Source organism: Eubalaena glacialis, chromosome 8 (assembly GCF_028564815.1).
Source record: "Eubalaena glacialis isolate mEubGla1 chromosome 8, mEubGla1.1.hap2.+ XY, whole genome shotgun sequence".
Classification (NCBI taxonomy): Eukaryota; Metazoa; Chordata; class Mammalia; order Artiodactyla; family Balaenidae; genus Eubalaena; species Eubalaena glacialis.
In genome coordinates, this window is record NC_083723.1 from 60,343,481 (window position 1) to 60,365,818 (window position 22,338).

At 34.6% G+C, this 22,338-nt stretch overlaps 1 protein-coding gene across 2 annotated transcripts in view; it reads left to right on the forward strand.

Moving 5' to 3' along the window:
• DGKB (diacylglycerol kinase beta) overlaps positions 1–22,338 on the forward strand; it is a 645,545-nt gene that overhangs the window by 433,519 nt on the left and 189,688 nt on the right. For both annotated transcript variants that reach the window (XM_061197732.1, XM_061197733.1), the window contains one exon: positions 17,084–17,174. In XM_061197732.1, coding sequence (XP_061053715.1) covers positions 17,084–17,174 — 91 coding nt within the window. The remainder of the gene's footprint in view (positions 1–17,083; positions 17,175–22,338) is intronic.

The window sequence follows — 22,338 nt, forward strand, 5'->3', positions numbered from 1 at the left end:
GTATCCTATGTGAAGTTTCTAAGGCAATGGGTAGACGTGTGTCCCTTCGTCAGGCAACATTTAGCCGTGTCTGGAGACATTTTTGACGGCCACGAGGGGGAAATGCTACTGCCATATAATAGGTAGAGGCCAAGGATGCTGCTAGACATTCTGCAACACACAGGACAATCCCCACAACAAAGAATGATCTGGCCCTTACCCTGCTGTAGGGCAAGAAAGTGCTCTCATGTAAGAATAAAAGAAGCCCCCTATGACTAGCTCTTATTATCACAGCGTGGTTAAGACAAGCAGTCACGCAGGACTTTATAGGCTTAACTAGATTGTATCCTAAATTCAAATGAAGTCACTGAAGGAGTTTAGTCAGTATTTGGGAGGTGGGGGTGGAATGAGGTCGTGGAGGAGCAGGTGGAATTGGCAGAACTCGACTTATATTCGGAACAGATTATTATAATGGGAGTTTTCGGCTGAGGCACATTCAGTCCAAAGAGAGGTGCTGATACAGAACCAACTTGTGAATTGTTAAAATAGTCTACCACACCGAAGTATAAAAGAGCCAATGGGTATACACTGGAAGATTTTTGAGGCGGATTTCCTTCTCTGGAGGAAGATACGTTGTCAGGATCTCTTTACCCTCCTCGTGAAGTCAGCCCCTGCAAAACCCACCTAACCTAGCGTCGGGAGAGTAGGTTTCAGGAGCTTCCTCGGAGATCTCTCTGTGTCTCTGCCTCCTTGTAGGCCATGGTGTGTGTGATTCGTATCTGAGAGAGGTAAAGGGCAGGAGACTGACTGAAGGGGCTGTGGATAGCAGAACAGAGGGCTGCAGTGTGAGAAACGTTGTGGTCTCCGAGTCCGCCAGGGCCAAACATGCAGCCTGAGGGCTAGATATGTGCGCTGTGTGAGGACGGGAGGAGGGGTCGCAGAGGGGAGAACAGAAGCTGCTTTGGGATTGTTTTAGATCCTTCAAAAAGGACAAAGTGGCGTCAGCACAAGGAAATGGAAGTTAGATGGACAGCCATCCAGAGGATGTGGAGGAGGGCAAAATGAGCTGGAGTGGAAATGCACTTGACCATGTCAGGGGACTGTGGTCGAAATATCTCCAGGGTTGGGGGGAAGGGGTAGAAGGCAGTGCTGGGGGAAATCTCTGAAGAATGAAAGCAAGGGCCGAAGGGAGAAGCGAATTTTTAAACTATGACAGAACTAGAAAGCACTAGTGGAAGTTTTCCCACTGTGGTACAAATCAACTAGTAACTATCTTACTCTCCTTACCTCTTCCCCTGCTCCATGCTCTAAATCAGAAAGGCCAGAGCACGGGGTAGTAAGATAGGGCAGGAAGAGAATAAGTCCTAGGTCAGAAAGGAGTGAAGAATTTGCCTCCCCTTTCCTTACCATAGGCATTCTGCTTACACCAGCCACTAGCTATGGCTGGGAAGAAATTTCCACTTTAAGTTAGGAGTCTTGATGAAACCAGCATTTTAATTAATGAAGTAAAACTTTATTTTGAGTAAAGAACTAATTATAGAATAAATTTAAAGACAAATTTCAGAAATTAATTTTTGTGATAGTATCACTTTAATCATTTTAATTCAATATAACAGTTTACTGTTTCACAAATTGAAACAAATGAACAAAAACATGGCTACCTTTTGGAGAATAGTTTGGGAGTAGAACAACATGTTTGAAAATATATGTTAGAGCGTGTTTTGAACATGTTAGGAAGTATTATGCTAGGATAATAACCCCAAACTAAGGGTGACTGAAAACCGCAAAAGATTCCTCTCCATCACGTTCCAAGTTCTTTGCAGGGACAGGGGAGCTTTGTTTACTCTATTCAGTCAAGGATCCAAGTTGATAGCACAGCCATGTATTTGTACTTTGTCTTTCAATGTGCAAAAAAGGCAAGAGAGTTCCAGACGAGCTTACTTTGGCAATTAAATGTTCCGGTCCTGAAATGACCTACATCGTGTTCATTAACATCTCATTAGTCAGAAGTCACCACATGGCCCCATCCCACCATAAAGGGGCCAGGAAGTATAATTACATCTTGTTCCCAAAAGGGAAAATATTTATCAAATTGTGTGATGAAATAAGGCAATTGATGATAATGACTTAAAGTAATAGAAATAAAACTTAAATGGCCAGATTTGAAGGATATACTTGAATAAATTCTTCTAGAGCCATAATTTTTAAAACATATTTACCATTTATATTTTGTCTAAGGTAGTATATGAGCACCTAAAACAATGTGAATATGTAAAGTAATAGATTCATAACTTATATTTGTTACCTTCTAATTGCTCTAAGAAATGCCTTAGGAAATTGTCATTATCTTTAATTCTTCCTATATATACATTGCTCTAATGGTAAAGATATTCACAAAACAAGTAGAAGCGAAGTAACAAGGATGCAAATATTTCTGACTGCAATGTTTTGGTATGTTTCTGAACTCTCTGCTTCTTGTTGCCACAAGTTATGATGTACTTGCATTATAGGCTGTATCACCAACTCTATGTTCCTTCACATTTTGCTTTAAAGAATTTCTAATATTTTTAACACAATCGGATATAATTATAAAAGTATATTTCTTTCTAGAGGAAATCTTTGAAGAAAACTTTAAGTTCAAAACTAATATTTAGCTTTTACTATCATCTCTCTTTAATAATAATTGATTATTTTTAAAATGTTCCTAATTACAACATTAGATGCCATAAAATTGCTTTGCACTTCATATTATTTGTGGAATTGAGACTAGACTAGGATTTGGCTTCAGGTATAATAATTTGTAATATGAAACAAAGATTATTAGTCAGTTCTTTGCTATGTATTAAAATAAATGAGAGAAAAAGACAGATCAAAGTGGAAATAATACGATATGTTTACAAATGCTCCTCTCTAACAGCACATTAGGTTCTAATAAGTCAAATGCCAATGTATTTGGGATACAGCAATGTAAATTTGAGTGAGACACAATTACAGACTGAGGGTTAAAACCCACTCATAAAATGTAATCAACTCTAATTTTGTGACTTCTTGTTAGAATAGTAGAACACTATATAACTACATATCTAATATGATGTCCTCAAATCTACCAAATAGTAAAATGTGCCTGTCTTCTCAATTTTAAATGAAAACAACTATCAATTTATTTCATGTAGATAATGGGAAAACACAGTTTGAAAACTGCATTTGTGATCTAACATGCTGGTACCAAATAACTTTGAATAAGAAATTTTAAATAATTTACAAGGAATTCCTTGGCAGTCCAGTGGTTAGGACTTGGCGCTTTCACTGCCTTGGCCCGGGTTCAGTCCCTGGTCAGGGAACTAAGATCCCACAAGCTGTGCGGCACAGCCAAAAAAAAAAAAAAAAAATTTACATTTAAGGTCTGTCATTTATAATACATACCACCTAAGATTTTTGTCAGTTCTCAAGGTTGCAAATATGACCATAGTTATAACTTTTAACTTGAATTTACGTAGTTCTTGGCACTGTGAGTAGAATTCAGGAAGACTGTAAAACTTCTGAAATTTTAGGCATAATCCTTTACATATGTGTCATGTGTGTATTTCAGAAAAGGTTCATGACTCATCAAATTCTTAAGGTATCCATGACCCACAGATAATTAAGAACCATTGCTCTTTGTATCCACCCCAGTAATTCATAAAGCTAGTTACAGACTAATTGGCTGTTGTGTCTAGATTTCTTTTTAGTGCTTTCTAATTATTTTTACAAAAGTGAGAGAAAAGACTTTTTAGCACTTCACTAGAATTCCTGCATACGTGGTAACAAGTGGAGAATGATGAAGCCATGTTATGCTTCATGGTAGGGATGGTAGGGAATGGTAGGGATGGTAGGGAATTCAGGTTGACTCAAGTATTACTAGAAATCCCACACCTCATTTTTACCTGTGATTCCAGGTCCTTGCTTTTGTTATTATTTGCAAAGGGTTAAGAATATAATCATTAATAATCATGGGGATAGATATGATCCACGTTTTACACTAGCATGTAGAAAAAGGTCAATATTTTGTCAAGTGCTGAAGACTTGAATCCTTTTTTTGTGACAGAATTTGATTGATTCTGTAGATGGTGGGCTGTCCTTGCCCCTCTATTTCTGTCTTGATCCATATTGTGGATATTACCCCAACAGTGGTTGAGTGAGGCATGAAGTGGAGGATTATGATGACAGAAACAGAAAGTCTTAGAAGACATTGTCATATTGGTTAATTCTCAAAAGACTTGAGTCTAATCCTATGTCTGGCACAAATTCTACCCAGTTTAGATCTGGCTTCCTCATTCACTGGGAAAAAAAATCTGTAGTACTTTTCTGCTCTAAAAGTGGGATTCCACAATTAATCAGTTTATTTCCATCATTGATTTTCTAAGTATTGAGTACTTCTAAGTCACTTTGAAGAAGATTAAAATGAAATTAGCATGGGGAACTCCAACCCTTAAAATGGTGACTCTCTAGGAGGAAACCATAAATGAACATAATAGTTTAGAGTGGTCAAGTTTCAAAAGAAATGTATATATTTGATGTTTATAGCCAGTGTCATAAAGTGGTATTAGGACTACCAAATATTTTCATTTATGTGACACATTTGCAGATGGTGACCTTCTATATGATAATCTTGGTACATTTCCATAGAAAATTCTGTTTTTCTGAAGTCTGTTGCTCCATGACTTTTGGTTCTTGAGATTTATGCTCCCGTGCTGCCTGGGCCTGAGCTTCATTAGCACCTGATTTACCACGAGTGCAGATGGTTATTGGAAATAAAAAGTCAGCCATTTCCTATGATTAAATCTCTCACGGGCTGCATCTCCCTCTTAGCTATTTCCTTACTATTGCATATGATTCATTCGCAAGCAGAACAGTGATTATTATATGATTGTTAAATCTAAAGTGGAAAGGAAAGTAGATTATTAGAAAAAGTCTAGTAGCTTATTAATATATATTATGTGCTACAATGAAATGATTTTACCAAAGTATTAGCAGGATGATAGATTTATAGATGATGAGACAAAATTACTCTATTGTGACGATTGAATGTAACAAAAAGAATTCAGATTTTTTTCTTTTCTTTCTTTTTTCTTTTTGCTTGCCTTGCTTTAAGGGGTTATTGCTTAAACCAATAATCTCCCCAAATGCCTCCTCATCCTTCTGAGCAGTATTATTGTGAGTCTAATAAGCAAAGGAGGGGAACTCCAGGAATATTAATTTGCTATGTCTGTATTTTTTGAACTGAGAGGAAAGCAAGACTTTGTTCCCAACAGAAATATTTCAGTAGTTTTATCTGATTGGAAATAATTGACTGTTACTTTTTCACTTGACACTTTCCTTTTATGTGAACAATAAGAGTTTGAGAATTTTTATCTCCCCTTCAGAACTTTGCATACTCTTTATATTATACTGAATTAATGAAATTGATGACCACATAGTACAGAGTCAACTTGTACAACAGAGACTTGTTGATTTGCATGGTTATTACCGTACTTAATTGACCTATCATATTCCTTTTCTTCTATGTAAAAGTCTGAATTGTTCAATTGAAAGATGAATACAACCACAATTACCAGAGCTCTTTTCTCTCTAATTCATTTCCATCATTAAATTTATTTAGGTTACTTAGTTTCAGCTCTGAGGCTTTAGATATGCAAGGAGTTTTAACAATGAAATTCAAGCATTGCTCTGCTGATCTTTCAGGAACATATTGTGTTGCCATTTCCTGAATGCTCATGGAGCAAATAGTTGCATCAAAAAGAAATAATACACATAGATAAAGAAATACAAATTCAGTATAAGCACTGCTACTACCAGTATTCATCATAAGACAAACATGCTCTGCAATGAAGTGTTTGGCCCTAATCTAGCAGCACTTACACTGAGCTAACATTCTCTCTATTCTAGGTTCTTTGGCCTCCTTAACATGGCTTTAGGTATGTTTTCTGCCACAGGGCCTTTGTGCTGACAGTCACCTGTGCCAGAAATGTGCTTCCCTCCCAGGAATTATAACCTCTCATGAAATATTTCCACTTTTCCTCCTTCCCATGGTACCATAGCAATTTCACAATATTTGTGTGCTTGAGGAATTACTGTCTTTCCCACTACACTGTAGGGCAGAGTCTAGAAGGCAGAATTTATGGAAGCTTTTGCTGACTTCTGTATATGTTGTGGTTAGCATGTTGCAAGATATATAATAAGTTTGTGTGTCTTTCATCCATTTTTACACAGCACACCACACCAAAACTTTGTGCCTGAAAATGACAGCAGTTTATTATTTTTCTTACTTCTTTGGGTGAACTAGGCAGCTCTTCACATGCCATAAGTTAGTGGATGAGCTGGGCCTAGGCTCAACTAGGATCTTCCTCTTCACATCATTTTCCACTCTGGATGTCTCACAACAAGGAGTTCTCAGGACGGTGCTCCAAGAGAGGGAAAGTGGCATTTACAAGGCCATTGAGGCCTAGGCTGTGGAACTTGCACAACATCACTTCTGTAACATTCTGTTGGTCAAAGTCACTAAGGATAGTCCAGATGCAGGGGGGTGAAGAAAGAGATCTACCTCTGGAAGGGAGATGTGGCATAGTCCCGTTTCATAATGGCTTGCATACAGGATTGGGAAGAATTTGTGTCCATTTAAACAATCTACTGCTGTATTCAATAATACTTTAATTAATTATAAATGCAATTATAATTTAGTTTTGAAAACTAGTCCAGGAATTGGCTGGTATAAATGTTTTATAATTTTTTGTGTTTGTTTGGATTTTTATTTTATATACGCTCTGCTCTAAGAATGAGAAGAAATGGAGAGAGAGTGGTTCATCAATTCTAAGTGATAATAGGCAATCTAATCTCACATTTAAACAAATAAAAGCTATTAGCAATATAAGAGCAGGAACTTACTCACTAATGAATTGCCAGCAACTAGAACGGTGCCTGTCACATAAGAGGTATTCAGTAAATATTTGTTGAATGAATGAATGAGCAAAAATAATAGATATCCCTTTCTTTGGTCTCCCCTTTTATGTTCCTAAGGAAGTCGCTATTTGTTTTCATCTGTCTCAAATGATTAGGTTCTAAATTTTGGGGGGAAATAGCTGAATGAAAAGTAGTGTTCTTGCTCACATACGTATTTCCATGAATCCATAATAATGAACTCTGGCAAGATTTAGCAACACTGAAACATATTATGTAGGTATGAGTAATCTTATGATTATTTTACATTTGATGACTTACTAAAAAGAGCCTCCAAGAGATTTTGTTTTCGTACTGATAGATAAAAATAACAAGGAGTTATCCTCTGCAGTCTCTATAATCTGTTCATAATAGGAAACATCTCTGAGTCACTAACCTAAATGAGCGACTATAAATATCCAATAATATTTTGGATGAAATGACTTCGATACTGTATCTAGGTTCAGATTATATACTACTTTTTTGAACAAGGGTATCATTTTGTTCTTCCTCAAGTGAAAAATACAGATGACTTTTTATTTAAATTCTGGAAAGCGATGAAACATGTTGCTAAGTATATTAATATAGCAAAAAATGTTGGTTTATTGATTTGTTGATGGTAATGCAAATTGATAAAGGTTTTCTCTTATAAAATATCTTCAACTATAATTCATCTCCATTTATCATCTGCTTATTTGGGCATAATTTCAAACAGGAGAAAATAGTATATGGGCTAGGCATATTTTTAAAATAAAAAATAAATAATACTAGAGAAAAAGGAAAGGAAATGTTTCTTAGAATTACCCAACATGTACTTGAGTGTACCAGCACAATGATTAATCTCCAAATAATAATGCCTACATCTGTCAATTAGTTTATATACAAGTCAGCCTGAATATTTTATATAAATTATAGCATCTTGACTGGAAACAAAAACAGGTCATGATATTTCAGGGAGTCATCTGGGTCCCTCAGGATATAAATCGGTGACAAAAAATGCAATCTAAATAGTAATGGCTTTACTGATTCATATGTTAGACTATATAATACTTCAGTTTGATTAAAAATATCAATATTTTCAATATAACTCAAGTAGTCTGATTCTTATCCTTATCGTTTTTATACAAGATAATTAATGTGTGTGTAAAACCACTCCTCTGTAGATTGGGAAAAGGAGGATTGCCCCATTTTTTAATTCTAGTGTGAGAGAAGTTTTAAGGTGAACAGCATTTTCAAAATGCAAAGTTGTGGTTCTTGTTACAAAATTGGAAAAGGACTGCTGATGTGTGAAGAAAAACAAAAGGTAAAACACTTAACTAATTTTCAGAGAATAGAAACAAGTTTGTTTTTTTTTTAAGTTGTGAAGCTGTGTTAGTCGTCACAGAATATAGGTAAGGAAAATGATGTGTGAAGTAACTAGAGAGGTGTAATTTTTTTCTTTATTTTTGTAAGTTTTACAAAACATAGCATCTAAAAATTGGTTAGGAGAAACATTTAAAATGTCGCAAGGTATAATATGTTCTAATGATTCATAATTATTGATTTTAAATTATTCTATGACACTGAGGGTAGTAATAGAAAAGAGTTAATTGACCTTTCAGTGATGAAAAGTAGATGTGTTTTTCAAAACTATTTGTATAATCTCCTTTTTCACATGTTGAATTCCTTGTGTTTGAAACCGCTTTGTGTAGCAATTTCAGATGTCATTAATATTTTAACATGCAAAGCAAATGCCGATAGACAGAGTTACTTGTTTAATAATGTTGACTCCTTCTCATAGTCAAATGCAGAAAGTTACCAGTTAATTCATATTCTAGTTGTAAAGAGTTGTCCATGGGTCAGGTCAGAAAACTGGAGCTGTTTTTACTCTAAGTGTACCTGAACTATTACATTTAATTAACTTCCCTGAAACTAAGTAGGTGCTCCTTCAATATCTGTCAGACTATATAGTAACACTAAAGAACCTTTATGTTCTTATATCTGGTGCTTAAATAATTGATTGGTTTAGTACATTCAGTAAAAGCAAATAAAAAAGACAGAGAAAGAGGGAGACAGAGACAGAGAGAGAGAGACAAATATAACCAAGAAAGTCAATTGGTAAATGGTAGAAAGAGAGGGGATGTCTCAAGCAATTCTTTCACAGTCTAGGTCAGCATATTCAATTTATTATCCAGCTAGTTGTCCCAGCTGCCTGTGAAGGCCTTCCAGCTGTCATCCTAGCGAGCAGTATATAGAGTGTGTGAACATAGTCCAGTCTCGTCCTCATTTTTAGTAAACAGAAATACATCATTGTATCATGGCACCCAGAAGTGATCAGGCTCTTAATCACTTGCTCAAGTTACCAAATAGTAAAATCTATATATACCACTTAAAATGGGGGGAAAGTGGTGGTGATTCCTTTCCAGAGAGTAGAATACCCACAATTCCATAGTTCAGGACATCATATCAAAATCCATGGAAAGCAAAATTAACTCCACATTGCTTGGTAACTGTGGAATTAGAGCAAAGGAAGGAGGATGGGTTAAGGAACTCTGTTACCTAGACTCTTTGAAAAATCTGGCCAATTTCCTTCCTTAAAGAAATTTTGCTGTTCCCTTTTATTGTGTTCACTCTTAACAGCATCCTATAAACCTCCTTTTTTAGAACTTATCACAATTGATATTAAATCATTTCGTATATTTTTTCCTGACTAAAAATTAAGTGTAATGTGAGCAGAGACTTCTGTCCTATGTACAAATGTAATTCCATTGCCTATCACAGTACCATGTCTAGAGTAGGTGCTCAGAATGTTGGATAAATGATTTTTTTTACCACTAGAGAGGAGAACAGTCTAGTTTCCCCTGACGTTCAGAGTTAGGCATGGAGACTTGCTAATTCCTGCATTTGTGGTGCCTTCCTCTTTTTGTTTTTATACGTACTGAAGAGAGTTTTTGTGTTGTGGACGTTTTCTATTTATGAATACAATAACCCATTTAAAAGAAGTAGAGCTTTATTTTATATTGATGCATACAAACCTTCATTACATTTTCACTATCAATTTTGGCTAGGCTCTACATGTGTCTATTTATATTAGTGAGAAATACTCTACCTTAAATATTTCTGTACATAATCTCAGACATCATGGTATATTTTATTAATTCACATATCACCCACTGACTATTTCTAAGTTTTGGGAAATGGAACAGGGGAAGGTGAGAAGTATGAACTTACCAACTGCTAACTAGTCTGTGACTCTGATAAAAGCATCAGTTGCAAATTTGGGACACTTCAAAAAGGGATGTTTTGTGAGTTTTTTTCCAAGATTATTTCAAGTATATAGACATGGAAATAATTCTTTAAAAATTCAGGGGATAGCAAGTCAGATGAGGAAAGCATATTCGGTGATATTTGCATATCTAGTCACAAGATAAGCACAGGGAATTATGCTGAACAGAAATTCTCTACCTTAACTCCTTTATTTCAGTTACCACCAAATTTCACATCTAGAAAACTAGTATTGTATAACAAATATATCACCTCATTTGGATTTTCCAAATATCTCATTGATAATAATATATGTGAAAATTCTCTTAGAACTATAATGGACAGTGCTGTCAGTGTGCTTTTGGCTGCAAGAAACAGAATACACAAAATAAATAATAAGAGTCTATTTATAAATCTCACATGAGTAGAGATCCAGAAATGGACTGTTTCAGAATTGACTGATTAGGAAGTTCAACTCTCTTCAGGAATCTGGGTCAGCATCTCTGGGTATCCCTTGCCTTTCCTTTCATGGTGGTAAGATGGCTGCTCCATTTCCAGTTAGAATCTCCTTCCTTGACAACATGCAAAAACAGGGGGAAGAATGGGCCTAGCTTTCGCATTGTACATGTCTCTGTTTCAGAATGGAAAATCTCTCAGGTCCTGTTTGTCAGCGCTAGATTACATTGTCATCCTTAGTTGACTTATTTCAGGAGAGGGGAATTAAAAATACTTCTAAAGTAGAAATATGAACAAAAGAACCATTTAATGATGATCACCTATCTGACCTATAACATTTCCCTTATGGCTTAGAGAAAAGTTTCATGTGATGCTGCATTCATTATTATATTTAATGAGAGACAGTATGGGAAAAAAGCTAGAATTTCTGAGTTACATTTTGCTACTTCTCATATGATGTTGGGTGAGTGACTTCTAAACCTCATTGGGTTCACCTGTGACAGTGCCATGCTCAGTAACAACAGAAAACATGGCTATCACAAATTTCATTTAATCTCCCTAACAGTTTTCTTAAATAACTTTTTATGATTATGAAATACTTATTTTAATAATAGAGATCTAATTATTATTGAAAGATATTCAGGTCTAAACATCTTGGACACCATTTAAACATTTTATAGGTTTAGTTTTACATTTCATAAAATTATTAATTTATCATTGTTCTTTGGGGACTTACTATGTATGTATACTTCTTTAGACTCTGCAATATGGCATTACTACTGCTTTTGTACTTTTCCATTAGACTATCCATCTCTTTTTACATACTAAGGTGGAATATTTTATGATTCTGTCTGAAGTTTCTGTAGCCTGTTTCATTGTCTCTTGAGGGCTTAACAAGCATACCTTAAGAATGAACATTAGATACAAGCATTTTTGTATGTCATTTAAAAAAATATATCTTTACCTGTTGTGTGCAAACATGAAAAATGTTTGCTGTCTTCGGTGTGAATATAAAATGTCTCCACTGTAGTCATTACAGCCATGTTCCTTCCTTATGAAATAATGTTATCAACATTATTCTTTTGCTATGAGAGAGTATAAATTGCTATTTTAAAAAAACATAGATTTGAGGGTTTCAGTAAAATGTAGTTCTTTTTGTAAAATATAATCATATTAAGAGTAATACCTCATTACATTTAGGAATAAATGAGTAACCCTATAACCAATGTCTGGTGTAACGTCTCTTGGCAATGAAAAACAAAACTGAATTGAGTTCTATGACATAAATGTACCATTTTAAACACTTACCCTATTGCTGTAAGTCAACAGTGACACATCTCTCATCACCACTATTGTTAGCCGAATTCAAAATTCCTGCTATGTTTCTAAAGTATTCCATCAAATTGTAAGACTAAATATTGTATTAAAGTTATTGAATTGTTAGAAACATTGTTCTCCCTGAGAAAATAATTTTGAAACCAGTTTTGAAATGACTGTTGAAATGCTTTCATAACAGGACAAAAATGAAAGCAAACTAATGTAAATGAGATTTTTGAAACATCTTTAATGAGTAAAAAATATTCATTTAAAATCCATTTTAACTAAGCTACTTAGGACATTATGTTTTTGCTTTCATTTTAAAAACAAAGGTCGGGGCTTCCCTGGTGGCACAGTGGTTAAGAATCCGCTTGCCAATGCAAGGGACACGGGTTCGATCCCTGGTCTGGGAAGATCCCACATGCCGTGGAGCAACTAAGCCCGTGCGCTGCAACTACTGAGCCTGCACTCTACAGCCTGCGAGCCACAACTACTGAAGCCCACACACCTAGAGCCGGTGCTCCACAACAAGAGACACCCCCGCAATGAGAAACCCACTCACCGCAACTAGAGAAAGCCCGCTCGCAGCAATGAAGACCCAACGCAGCCAAAAATAAAATAAATTTAAAAAATAAATAAATTTTAAAAATAAAATAAAAGCAAAGGTCGGGGCTTCCCTGGTGGCTCAGTGGTTAAGGATCCGCCTGCCAACGCAGGGGACATGGGTTTGAGCCCTGGCCCAGGAAGATCCCACATGCCGCGTAACAACTAAGCCCGTGTGCCACAACTACTGAGCCTGTGCTCTAGAGCCCGTAAGCCACAACTACTGAGCCCATGTGCCACAACTACCGAAGCCCACACGCCTAGAGCCCATGCTCCGCAACAAGAGAATCCACAGCAATGAGAAGCCTGCGCACCGCGATGAGGAGTAGCCCCCTCTCGCCGCAACTAGAGAAGGCCCGCACGCAGCAACGAAGACCCAACGCAGCCAAAAATAAATAAATAAATAAATTTATAAAAAAATAAATAATAAGCAAAGGTCAGAGGATTTTATTATCTGATGAGCATGTTATTCATACAGTATAGATAGAATCAGTTAAGGATGCTTGAAAAGGGATTCAGGTGTCTATTAGAAGAGTTCAGTTTTATACACATATAAATGGTCTTCCAATAGCTGCTATATCACCACTAAATACATGAAAATCACAAAAGAAGCACATCTGTGAGAAAAAGTTGACATTTAATTTAAGAGTAATTTCATTGCATTAAAACTTTCTGTGTGTTTATGACTTTAGAGTTTTCTACAGTAAGGTAAATGAGGCAATTTCACCATTTTTATGTTGCATCTTTGTTAGGAGTGAGCGTCATATCTAATTAGGTTCTTTGGTATTATTTTTGGTAAATGCACTGGCAATTCATGTTTTGTTTGTTTTGTTTTATGTTTGCTGCATTAACATTACTTAGCAAAGTTTAAAAAAAAAAAAAAAACCTTTGTAAACCAGGAAGAAAAGTTCCAAGGAAAATATATTGCTAGAAATTAAAATGCCTATTTGAACAGAACTTGTAGAGCTAAATATTAACTAAATTTCATTATGACAAGAATAATTTTTTTACCTGAGCAATATCTCTGACCACATTTTCCTGAGGATATATAAAAGAAGCAGAATTACTGGTAGTAAGAAAATGCCTGGTAAATGGGAGCTAATTTTATTTTTACCTGACCATCTGGTAGCCAAGCACTTTACATATTAAACTGAAGCCTGTAGACTTACAATTAAATTCATTGAAATACGGTTTAGTATATTAATGACTTAAAATTATAACAGTATGAATAACTTTTTTTGTAGCACATTTGTCATCATACCTGTAATCACAAAACCTGTGTAAGAACACAATAAATTTGACTCTGGTGTGAACATTTCATAGTGGGTTAAATGTCCAGTTACCTTGTTCTTAAAATCCACAGCTATATGTTTTCTCTGACAAATCTGAGTTTGAATTATTTGGATCATTTTCTAATGTGAGCCATAAAAATAAATAGCATACATGCTTAAATGTGCTTTTTTGCATTGCTACAACCTAAAGACAAGTTTGGTTGAAAAAAAATAAAATTTAACAGCTTTTAATTTGTCATGTGGAATCTGATTCTATGTGCTTTTTATTACCTCCATATATTTATCTAAGTGAAACATAAAATGGTTGTAATAATGGAGAATTTAAAGCAGCTTTTGCACATGAGCAGTAATGCTAACTAATATGGTGAATAAAGACTGAATGTAAATTCTCAGAATTTCTGTTTCTTGTGATGTGTTTGCTAAAATGAGTATATCTTGGTTAGCTGATACAAGCTCCTCATCATCCTGGTTAAGCTATGAAGAACTTTGATGGACAGAATGGAAAAAAAATAGGGACTAACCATTTACATGCAATTGGAAGCCATATGTGTGTGTGTGTGTGTGTGTGTGTGTGTATGTATGTATATATATAATTTTCAAACTGTAATACAGTGTACATTACATCATTATATCACAGAACCTGTCAAAATGTAAACTCATAGCCCTTTCTTTGCTGGAGTAATGCTTTGATATTCCCACATATACCTCTAGAGATAACCTAGGTATGGCAGAAATCAGTATAATCTAATACCACCAGTTCCTATTGATTCTCCCTCATTTATGTCTCTTAAATTCAGCCTCTCCTTTCCATTTTCCTTGCCCCTTGGTTTAGGCCTTGAATTCTATTTCATTTGTACTATTCCAACAGCCACATTTCTGTCCACAGCACCAACATTTTGCCATTCCAGCCCAATTATTCATTTCTATGAGTTTTATTTATCCAACAAAGCTGGCTATGTTGCTTCACTGCTAACAGACTTCTTTCAGACATCCTATAAATCTATAATATCAAGTCCAAACCCCTTAACTTGGCATACCCATTCTGAAAAAGACCCTAGTTAGCCCATACTTAGGCAATCTGTTAAGTCACACTGCACTCCTAAAAACACCAGAACTTGTCTAGCCTTCCTCCTGTTTGCCTTCTACTTATCCATTATAATGCTATCGTCTCTTCTAAAGCTTTCTGGACCCCTCAAGGTAAAAGCAGGTGATTCACTGAAGTGTTTTTTCACAATATTTTGCTCATATTTAACTTAGAGAATTAACTTTTCAATTATTTTATATGCCCATAATCTTAACCATTCTGAGCTCCTTAGAGACAAAGATAATCGTGTTCATATTTATATCTTTAGAACTAAACACAACATATGGAAGTGAATGTTCTCACTAAACATTTGTTGAATGAATGACTGCATGAATAAATGAATCCAGGAAGGTCTGGATAAAAGGCCAACAGAAAAATATTATTAGAAAACTTGTTGAATGTAGAAAGACAATTCCAAACAGTCATAAAACATATACTATGTATTATTCTGATTGTCTGGAGACCATTTCACACAGAACAATATTTTCCTCTCAATTTATTGAATGTTATATTTTTCATGATAATGATGAATCAATAGGAAAATATTTTTAATTTTCCATAAACTAAATTTTCCATTAACTTCAGCCATTGTATAAATTTGTAAAACTACATTTATTCTATAAAGTACATTATTTGCATTAATTTAATATAAACTTACATGTAAACTCAGGCCCACAGATCTTACTGTTAAATGTTTGCCCTGTTCTATCTAACTAGCTATCATCTATTTCTGTCTACTCAGATATATTAAATCAGGCCATAATCCAAGGAGATATTCTCTAGAAAAGAATAATGATTCATGGTGCTAGAGTCCTATGAAACTTATCTTGGTTTTCAGATTATTGGCCTTAATATGGTGATTAATGCAAGAAGGGCTAGTGAAAATTTTGTAAGCAAATAAAACCTTGTATGAGGCTAAATATTATTTAGCCTAGTACGTCTAGATAGATAAGATTACTTTTATGGTTTGTAATTTTATATCAGAGAACTCTATACAACACAGCATAATAATAAGCACTGTATTAGGTTCCATGTCATTTTACATAACAAGTAAGAGGGTTGCATTAAACAGTAAGGTCCTTGCCAAGTGTCTTTTTTAATTGTTGAAATGTTTTACATTCTAATGTGAAAAGTACATATCCATGTTTATAAGGAAAAAATAATTTGTTGTGAGAGAGATATTTGAATATCATTATAAAAATTTCTTTTTGTTTTGCCTTCATGTGAGAAAGCATGTATCCCATTTTATCTGTATTTTCTTCTAATTGAGGGCATGATAGCTTGTTAGACTATGTATAATTTAAAACTGCAGCTTTTCGTGAGAATCCACTACTGGCTAATATAAAAATCTAGTCAGCCTTTGTAAAATTACATTAAATGATCATTAATTTAATCATCTGGTACAAAGAAACAAAGATATGGTCATTGAGTTGTGGGAGAAAATAAATTTTGAGCATCTTACTTCCAGATTAAATACTGAAATAGTTTAAACTATATTTTCTTTGTAACTGTATGTTGATAAAATATATTACTTCTTTAGTTCTTTCATGCTGTATCATAATTTCCCACTATTGTTCATATAACAGAGGACAGTATCTTTAAAAAATAATTAATAGTTATCCAAAAATTACTAAATTTTATCTTTATGGATAACTACTATTTTTTCTTTTTAATATACTTTCCAATCATGATAATTTCTAATGATTGCATAGCCATCTAGAAAAATTGAGCATATTTAAGTTTGGTCTCCTTTTCCTCATGAAAAGCCTAGACTTTTTTTTCTCTCTCTTTATGATTACAGAGTGGCTGGTCTAAAATCAAGTTGTCTAAGAACAAGCTAAGAATCATAAGCACTAAAACCATATTTCAAAATCTGAGCAACCAATATTATAGAAAAGGCAAAGATATACTTGAATCTGTCAGATCAATACATTCCTATAATCCCCTCCGGGACAATCATATAATTTGATGCTAACAGTTAAACTCTGAAAATTATGTGACCATCTATTACATAATGGATGGTACGTGTCCTCAAACCTTTTCTATCACTTATAATACAAGACAGGCCTACCCCATTTTTAAAAATCCCTTCTGTTATTGATAATTGCCTAAGTTGCTTCTTCCTTTCCTTTTTCAGAATGAAGAACAAATTTTGGTATTTTGAGTTTGGCACATCTGAAACTTTCTCAGCCACCTGCAAGAAGCTACATGAATCTGTAGAAATAGAAGTAAGAAAATGAATTATCTTTATAATACTATGAAATGGCTTGAGTTTGATTATTAATATGTTGTGCTAGCCCATGGAAGGAGTTAGAATTTTAGCGACTCATATAGCTTTACCCAAGATTCTAAAACATCATTTCTGTCACTCATTGGGAATCTAGCACATCTGAAGGACTAATATAAAGTTAAGTTTGAGTATGAGTTGTTTAATACAGCATAAAAGAATGAGAGGTGGAACACAACTTTAGAAATCAATGGGCATAGTATGGACAGAAAAATGTAAGATGAAAGTACTTGAAGGGAAAGAAGGAAAGTTGCAAAATACATTTTTAAAAACTTATTATTTTCAGGTCTCAATATCTTATAACCTTTAAAACACAGTTCACTAAAATTGTACTTACTTTTATGAATAAAGTTTAAAAAATATACTTTTCCATTCCCATTCCCATTCATTAACTAGGTTTTTTCTCAGTTCCTGAGGTTGCCATTTCCCCATTACATTTGTAGGAAGTGGAAAAGCCAAGAAAGAGAGCAAAGATAGCAAGAAAAGATACACTTTAAAAAGATTTAGAGCAAATACGTCTACCAAAAATATAGACATTGTAGGACTAAAAATTTTGGAGACAAGTTATAATAGAAAATGAGTTAGTTTTATTGAGAGATTTTTAGGGGTTAAAGAAAAAGGAAAAGTTATATTTTGTTAAGTTGTAAAGACAAATCAAAGGAACAGAATTATGAAACAAGGACATCTAATGACTAGCTGATATGAATTGAGAAATACTGGCTCTAACACTTTTCTTTTTAAAAAGAAATAAATAACTTGTCTACTGAGACCTAAGTCATTAGTGGCAAATATTAGGGTAATAAGTTTGGTAGACAAAAGTAGTTATGGACCACAGAGAATCATAATAATGGTCTGGCTAGGTTCTTCATTATCCCAGCTTTCTAACTTACTGTTAATGATAATAACAGCAAAAGTGGTAGTATTTCAGAATGTAATCTTTTTGGACTTTTTCCTCATCATGATGGACAAATAAATTGAAGTATTAGGGGTAGAATTGATTGTCATGGAACGGAAAAAGCCCTTCATGACTGAATCAGATCATAACCCTGAAAAGGGATATAATCACAAAAGGTGAAGGATTTGGGCTCAATAGGCACTTACTGTGATTGCTATTTGTGATGATAAATATGTGTATGTTATTTATATATATATATATATATATAAGTATATATATACTTATACAGCTATATGTACATATATATTTATAAAAATCATCTAAGATCTCCCTTTACCTTCAAAGCTCATTATATAGTAGATTTTGAGCATTTCTGCCCTCAGAAACCGATGCTTGAAGAAAATCTGCAGCAGAAGGCAAAAATGAAAAAAATTTAAGGTATGGCTTCTGGTTGAATATAGGGTGGATACCCTGAAGCCTCTTGCACCTCTCCTTACTTTCGCCTACCACTGAACGTAGATTGAAAAAAAATTATCTAAGAGAGGTATTTCATGTTCATGGATAGGTAAACTCAACATTGTTGTGATGTTAGTTCTTCTCAACTTCAGCTAAAGATTTAGTATAATCCCAAAATTCCAGTAAATTATTCTGTGAATATCAACAAACTGATTCTAAAGTTTATCCTGAGAGTCAAAAGGCTGAGAATAGCGAACACACTATTGAAGGAGAAGAACAAAGTTGGAGGACTGACACTACCTGACTTCAAGACTTACTGTAAAGTAGTCAAAACAATGTGATATTGGTGAAAGAACAGACAAATCAATGAAACAGAATATAGAGCCAAGAAATAGATTCCCATAAATACAGTCTGCTCTTCTTTGACAAAGGATGAAAGGCAATACAATGGAGCAAAGAAGGTTTTTTAAACAAATGGTGCTGTGATGACTGGACATCCACAGGCCAAAAAAAAAAATCTATTCACATTTCTTCACCCTTAACAAAAATGAACTCAAAATGGATCACAGAACTAAACATAAAATGCAAAACTTTAAAACTTCTAGAAGATAACATAGGAGGAAACCTAGATGGCCTTGGATATAGTGATGCCTTTTAGATACAACACCAAAGGCACAATCCGTGAAAGAAATAATTGATAAGTTGGACTTCACTGAAATTAAAAATGTCTGCTCTTTGAAACACAATGTCAGGAGAATGAGAAAACAGGCCACAAAGAGAAAATATTTGCAAAAGACATACCTGATAAAGGACTTTGTATATTCAAAATATACAAAGAACTCCTACAACTCAACAATGAGAAAATAAACAACCGTCTTGAAAACTGGGCCAAAGACTTTAACTGATACCTTACCCAAGGAGCTATACAGATGGCAAATAAGCAGCTGAAATGACACTCCATATCATATTTCATCAGGGAAACGCAAATTAAAACAGCAGTGAAATACCACTACACACCTATTAGGGTATTGAAAACCCTAAAAGCTGGTGAGGATGTGGAGCAATAGGAAGTCTGATTCACTGCTGGTGGGAATGCAGAATGGGACAGCCACTTTGGAAGACAGTTTGGAAGTTTCTTACAAAGCTAAACACACCCTTACTGTATGATCCAGCAATCATAGTCCTTGGTATATACCTAAAGGAGTTGAAAACGTATGTTAACACAAAAACATGCACGTGGATGTTAGTAACAACTTATTTAATAATTGCCAAAACTTGGAGGCAAATAAGAGGTCCTTTAGTAGATGAATGGGAAAATAAGTTGTGGTATATCCAGACAATAGAATATTATTTAGTGCTGAAAAGCTACCAAGCTGTGAAAAGACATGGAGCAACCTTAAATACATTTTCCTAAGTGAAAGAAGGCAATGTGAAAAGGCTACATACTGTATGATGTGAACATATGGCATTCTGGAAAAGGTAAAACTATGAAGGCAGTAAAAAGATCAGTGGTTGCCCATTAAGGGGGACGGAGGAAGGAATAGGCAAAGCACAGAGGATTTTTAGGGCAATAAAAATACTCCATGTGATGCACTGGTGGTGGCTCCAGGTCATTATACATTTGTTCAAAGCCATAGAATGTATACCAAGAGTGAACCCTAATGGACACTATAAACTTTGGGTGATTATGATGTGTTAATGTAGGTCCATCAGTTGGAACAAATGTACCACTCTGGTGGGGATGTTGATAATGGGAGAGGCTGTGTATGTGTGGGACGGGGTATACAGGAAATCTCTGTACCTTCCCCTCAATTTTGCCATGAGCTTTAAACTGCTCTAAAAAGTAAAGTCTCAATTTACAAAAAACAAACATCGATCTATAGTATAATATTATGTATGTCACAAAGTGAAAAATGTCCAAGGAAAAGTTTGTGTCATATAGCAAAAGACGTGTGATAAAACTAGGTATGGAAAACATTGATTTTAACATTACAAGTGATAAAATTCGGTGATTTTGTTCCATCTTGAGAAAAACTCTTTCGGGTCATGTTTCTACATGCCCTCTAAGTCTGGCTTCCCAGCTCTGCATTTACCGCTTTATTCTATGCACCACTGGAGTGGCATTTATAAATCAGAGACAGCACTGTGCACTCCCCATTCTATTGTTGCATATCTTGAAATACTGTTATCATTTTATGAATTTATCTTAATTCTAAAGCTTGTTTTGTGTGTGTGTGTGTGTGTGTGTGTGTGGATGGATGGTAATGTAAAATCTGCTTCTCTACTCACTTTTTAATGAATCCAGTCTATCATATTAGCAGAATATGCCTTTCTACCCTCAAGGTTACTTCATAATTAAATATAATAAAAACAGCAGTTTGGAAATTTGATTCTGTTTGCTGTTGCTTCCTGGCCTAAAATTATACCAACCATGGTTTGAAAATATATGAGAGAATAAAACCACTTCAGTACAAGAGTACCTCAAGTAATGGATATATGTTTTAATGACAGCTTCTTCCAAACAAAGCATTTGCTGTGTGACCCTTTACTTCATCTCTCTCTTTCATTTAGCAAGCTTTTTTCTGAAAAAGGTGTATATTTGGAATAATATTAATATCACGGGCTAATAGTTGATGAAAATAATAGCTAAGATTTATCTATTATTAAATATACCTCATGCTTGGTGCTAAGCAATGCACATCCATTACCTGACTTAGTCTTCCTCAAAATCCTATGATTTAGAGAGATTCTGTTGCATCTCTATTGCAGAGACACACATGTGAGCATTTTCTTTCATGAGTTTAAAAAAAAAAACACAAGAATTGTGTTGCTTGCTGCCAAAATGTTTAAGGAAACAAATCAATTGGAGAATGGAAATATAAATATATACATAGAGAGATTAACAAAGGTGAAATTTTTAATTTTAAGAATTTCAGTTATCTTTTAACTTTGTAACAAAAGATAAAGAAATAAAAAGATAAAATGAAAAACTTTAAATTTACAAGATAATATATTAAAAGCAAAGTTTGTATTAAACTACCTGGGGCATGGATATGTACCTGAGAATCTCAGGTCAACATCTGGGATTGAAGCTTACAAAGTTCATGAGTTTTTAATTTGTTCCATGTACCAGGCAAAGTTCATGAGAGAATAAAATGGCCCATTCTCCAAAGTATTTGAGTCTTTTGGTATTCGATAAGACTTGGGAGGGTGGTATATTTTAAGGCCAGGAATTTCCATCCTCAGATACTGACCTTTGTCTTAATGATTAAGTATTTCTACAAAACCTAAATGAGCTCAAGAATTAACAAATTGCAAGAAGAGTGTCAGGGACACAAAATAAATTAGCAGAATTTGAAAGATAAGATTCTGATTGCCCAGTAACCTGGAAAGCACAGAGTTATTAAAGGCAGTAGGGCAGATTTTCACAGCTTAGTCTGTGCTCCACCTATATCAAAATCATCCTGGATGGTCTCTCAGTATGTATTTAGAGAACCTTAGCCCATCCTTACCCCTACCAAAACACCATCTTGGAGTAGTAGAAATGGAACGTGTGAATGAACATTTCTTTTTTAAACCCTTTATTGAGGCATAGTTGACCTACAAAAAGCTGTACATATTTAATGTAGACAACTTAATGAGTTTGGAGAAAAGAATATACTCATGAAACTATCATCATAATCAAAGCCATCAACATTTCGTCACCTCCAAAAGTATCTTCCTGCCCTCTTTCTGTGTGTGCGCGCGCATGTGT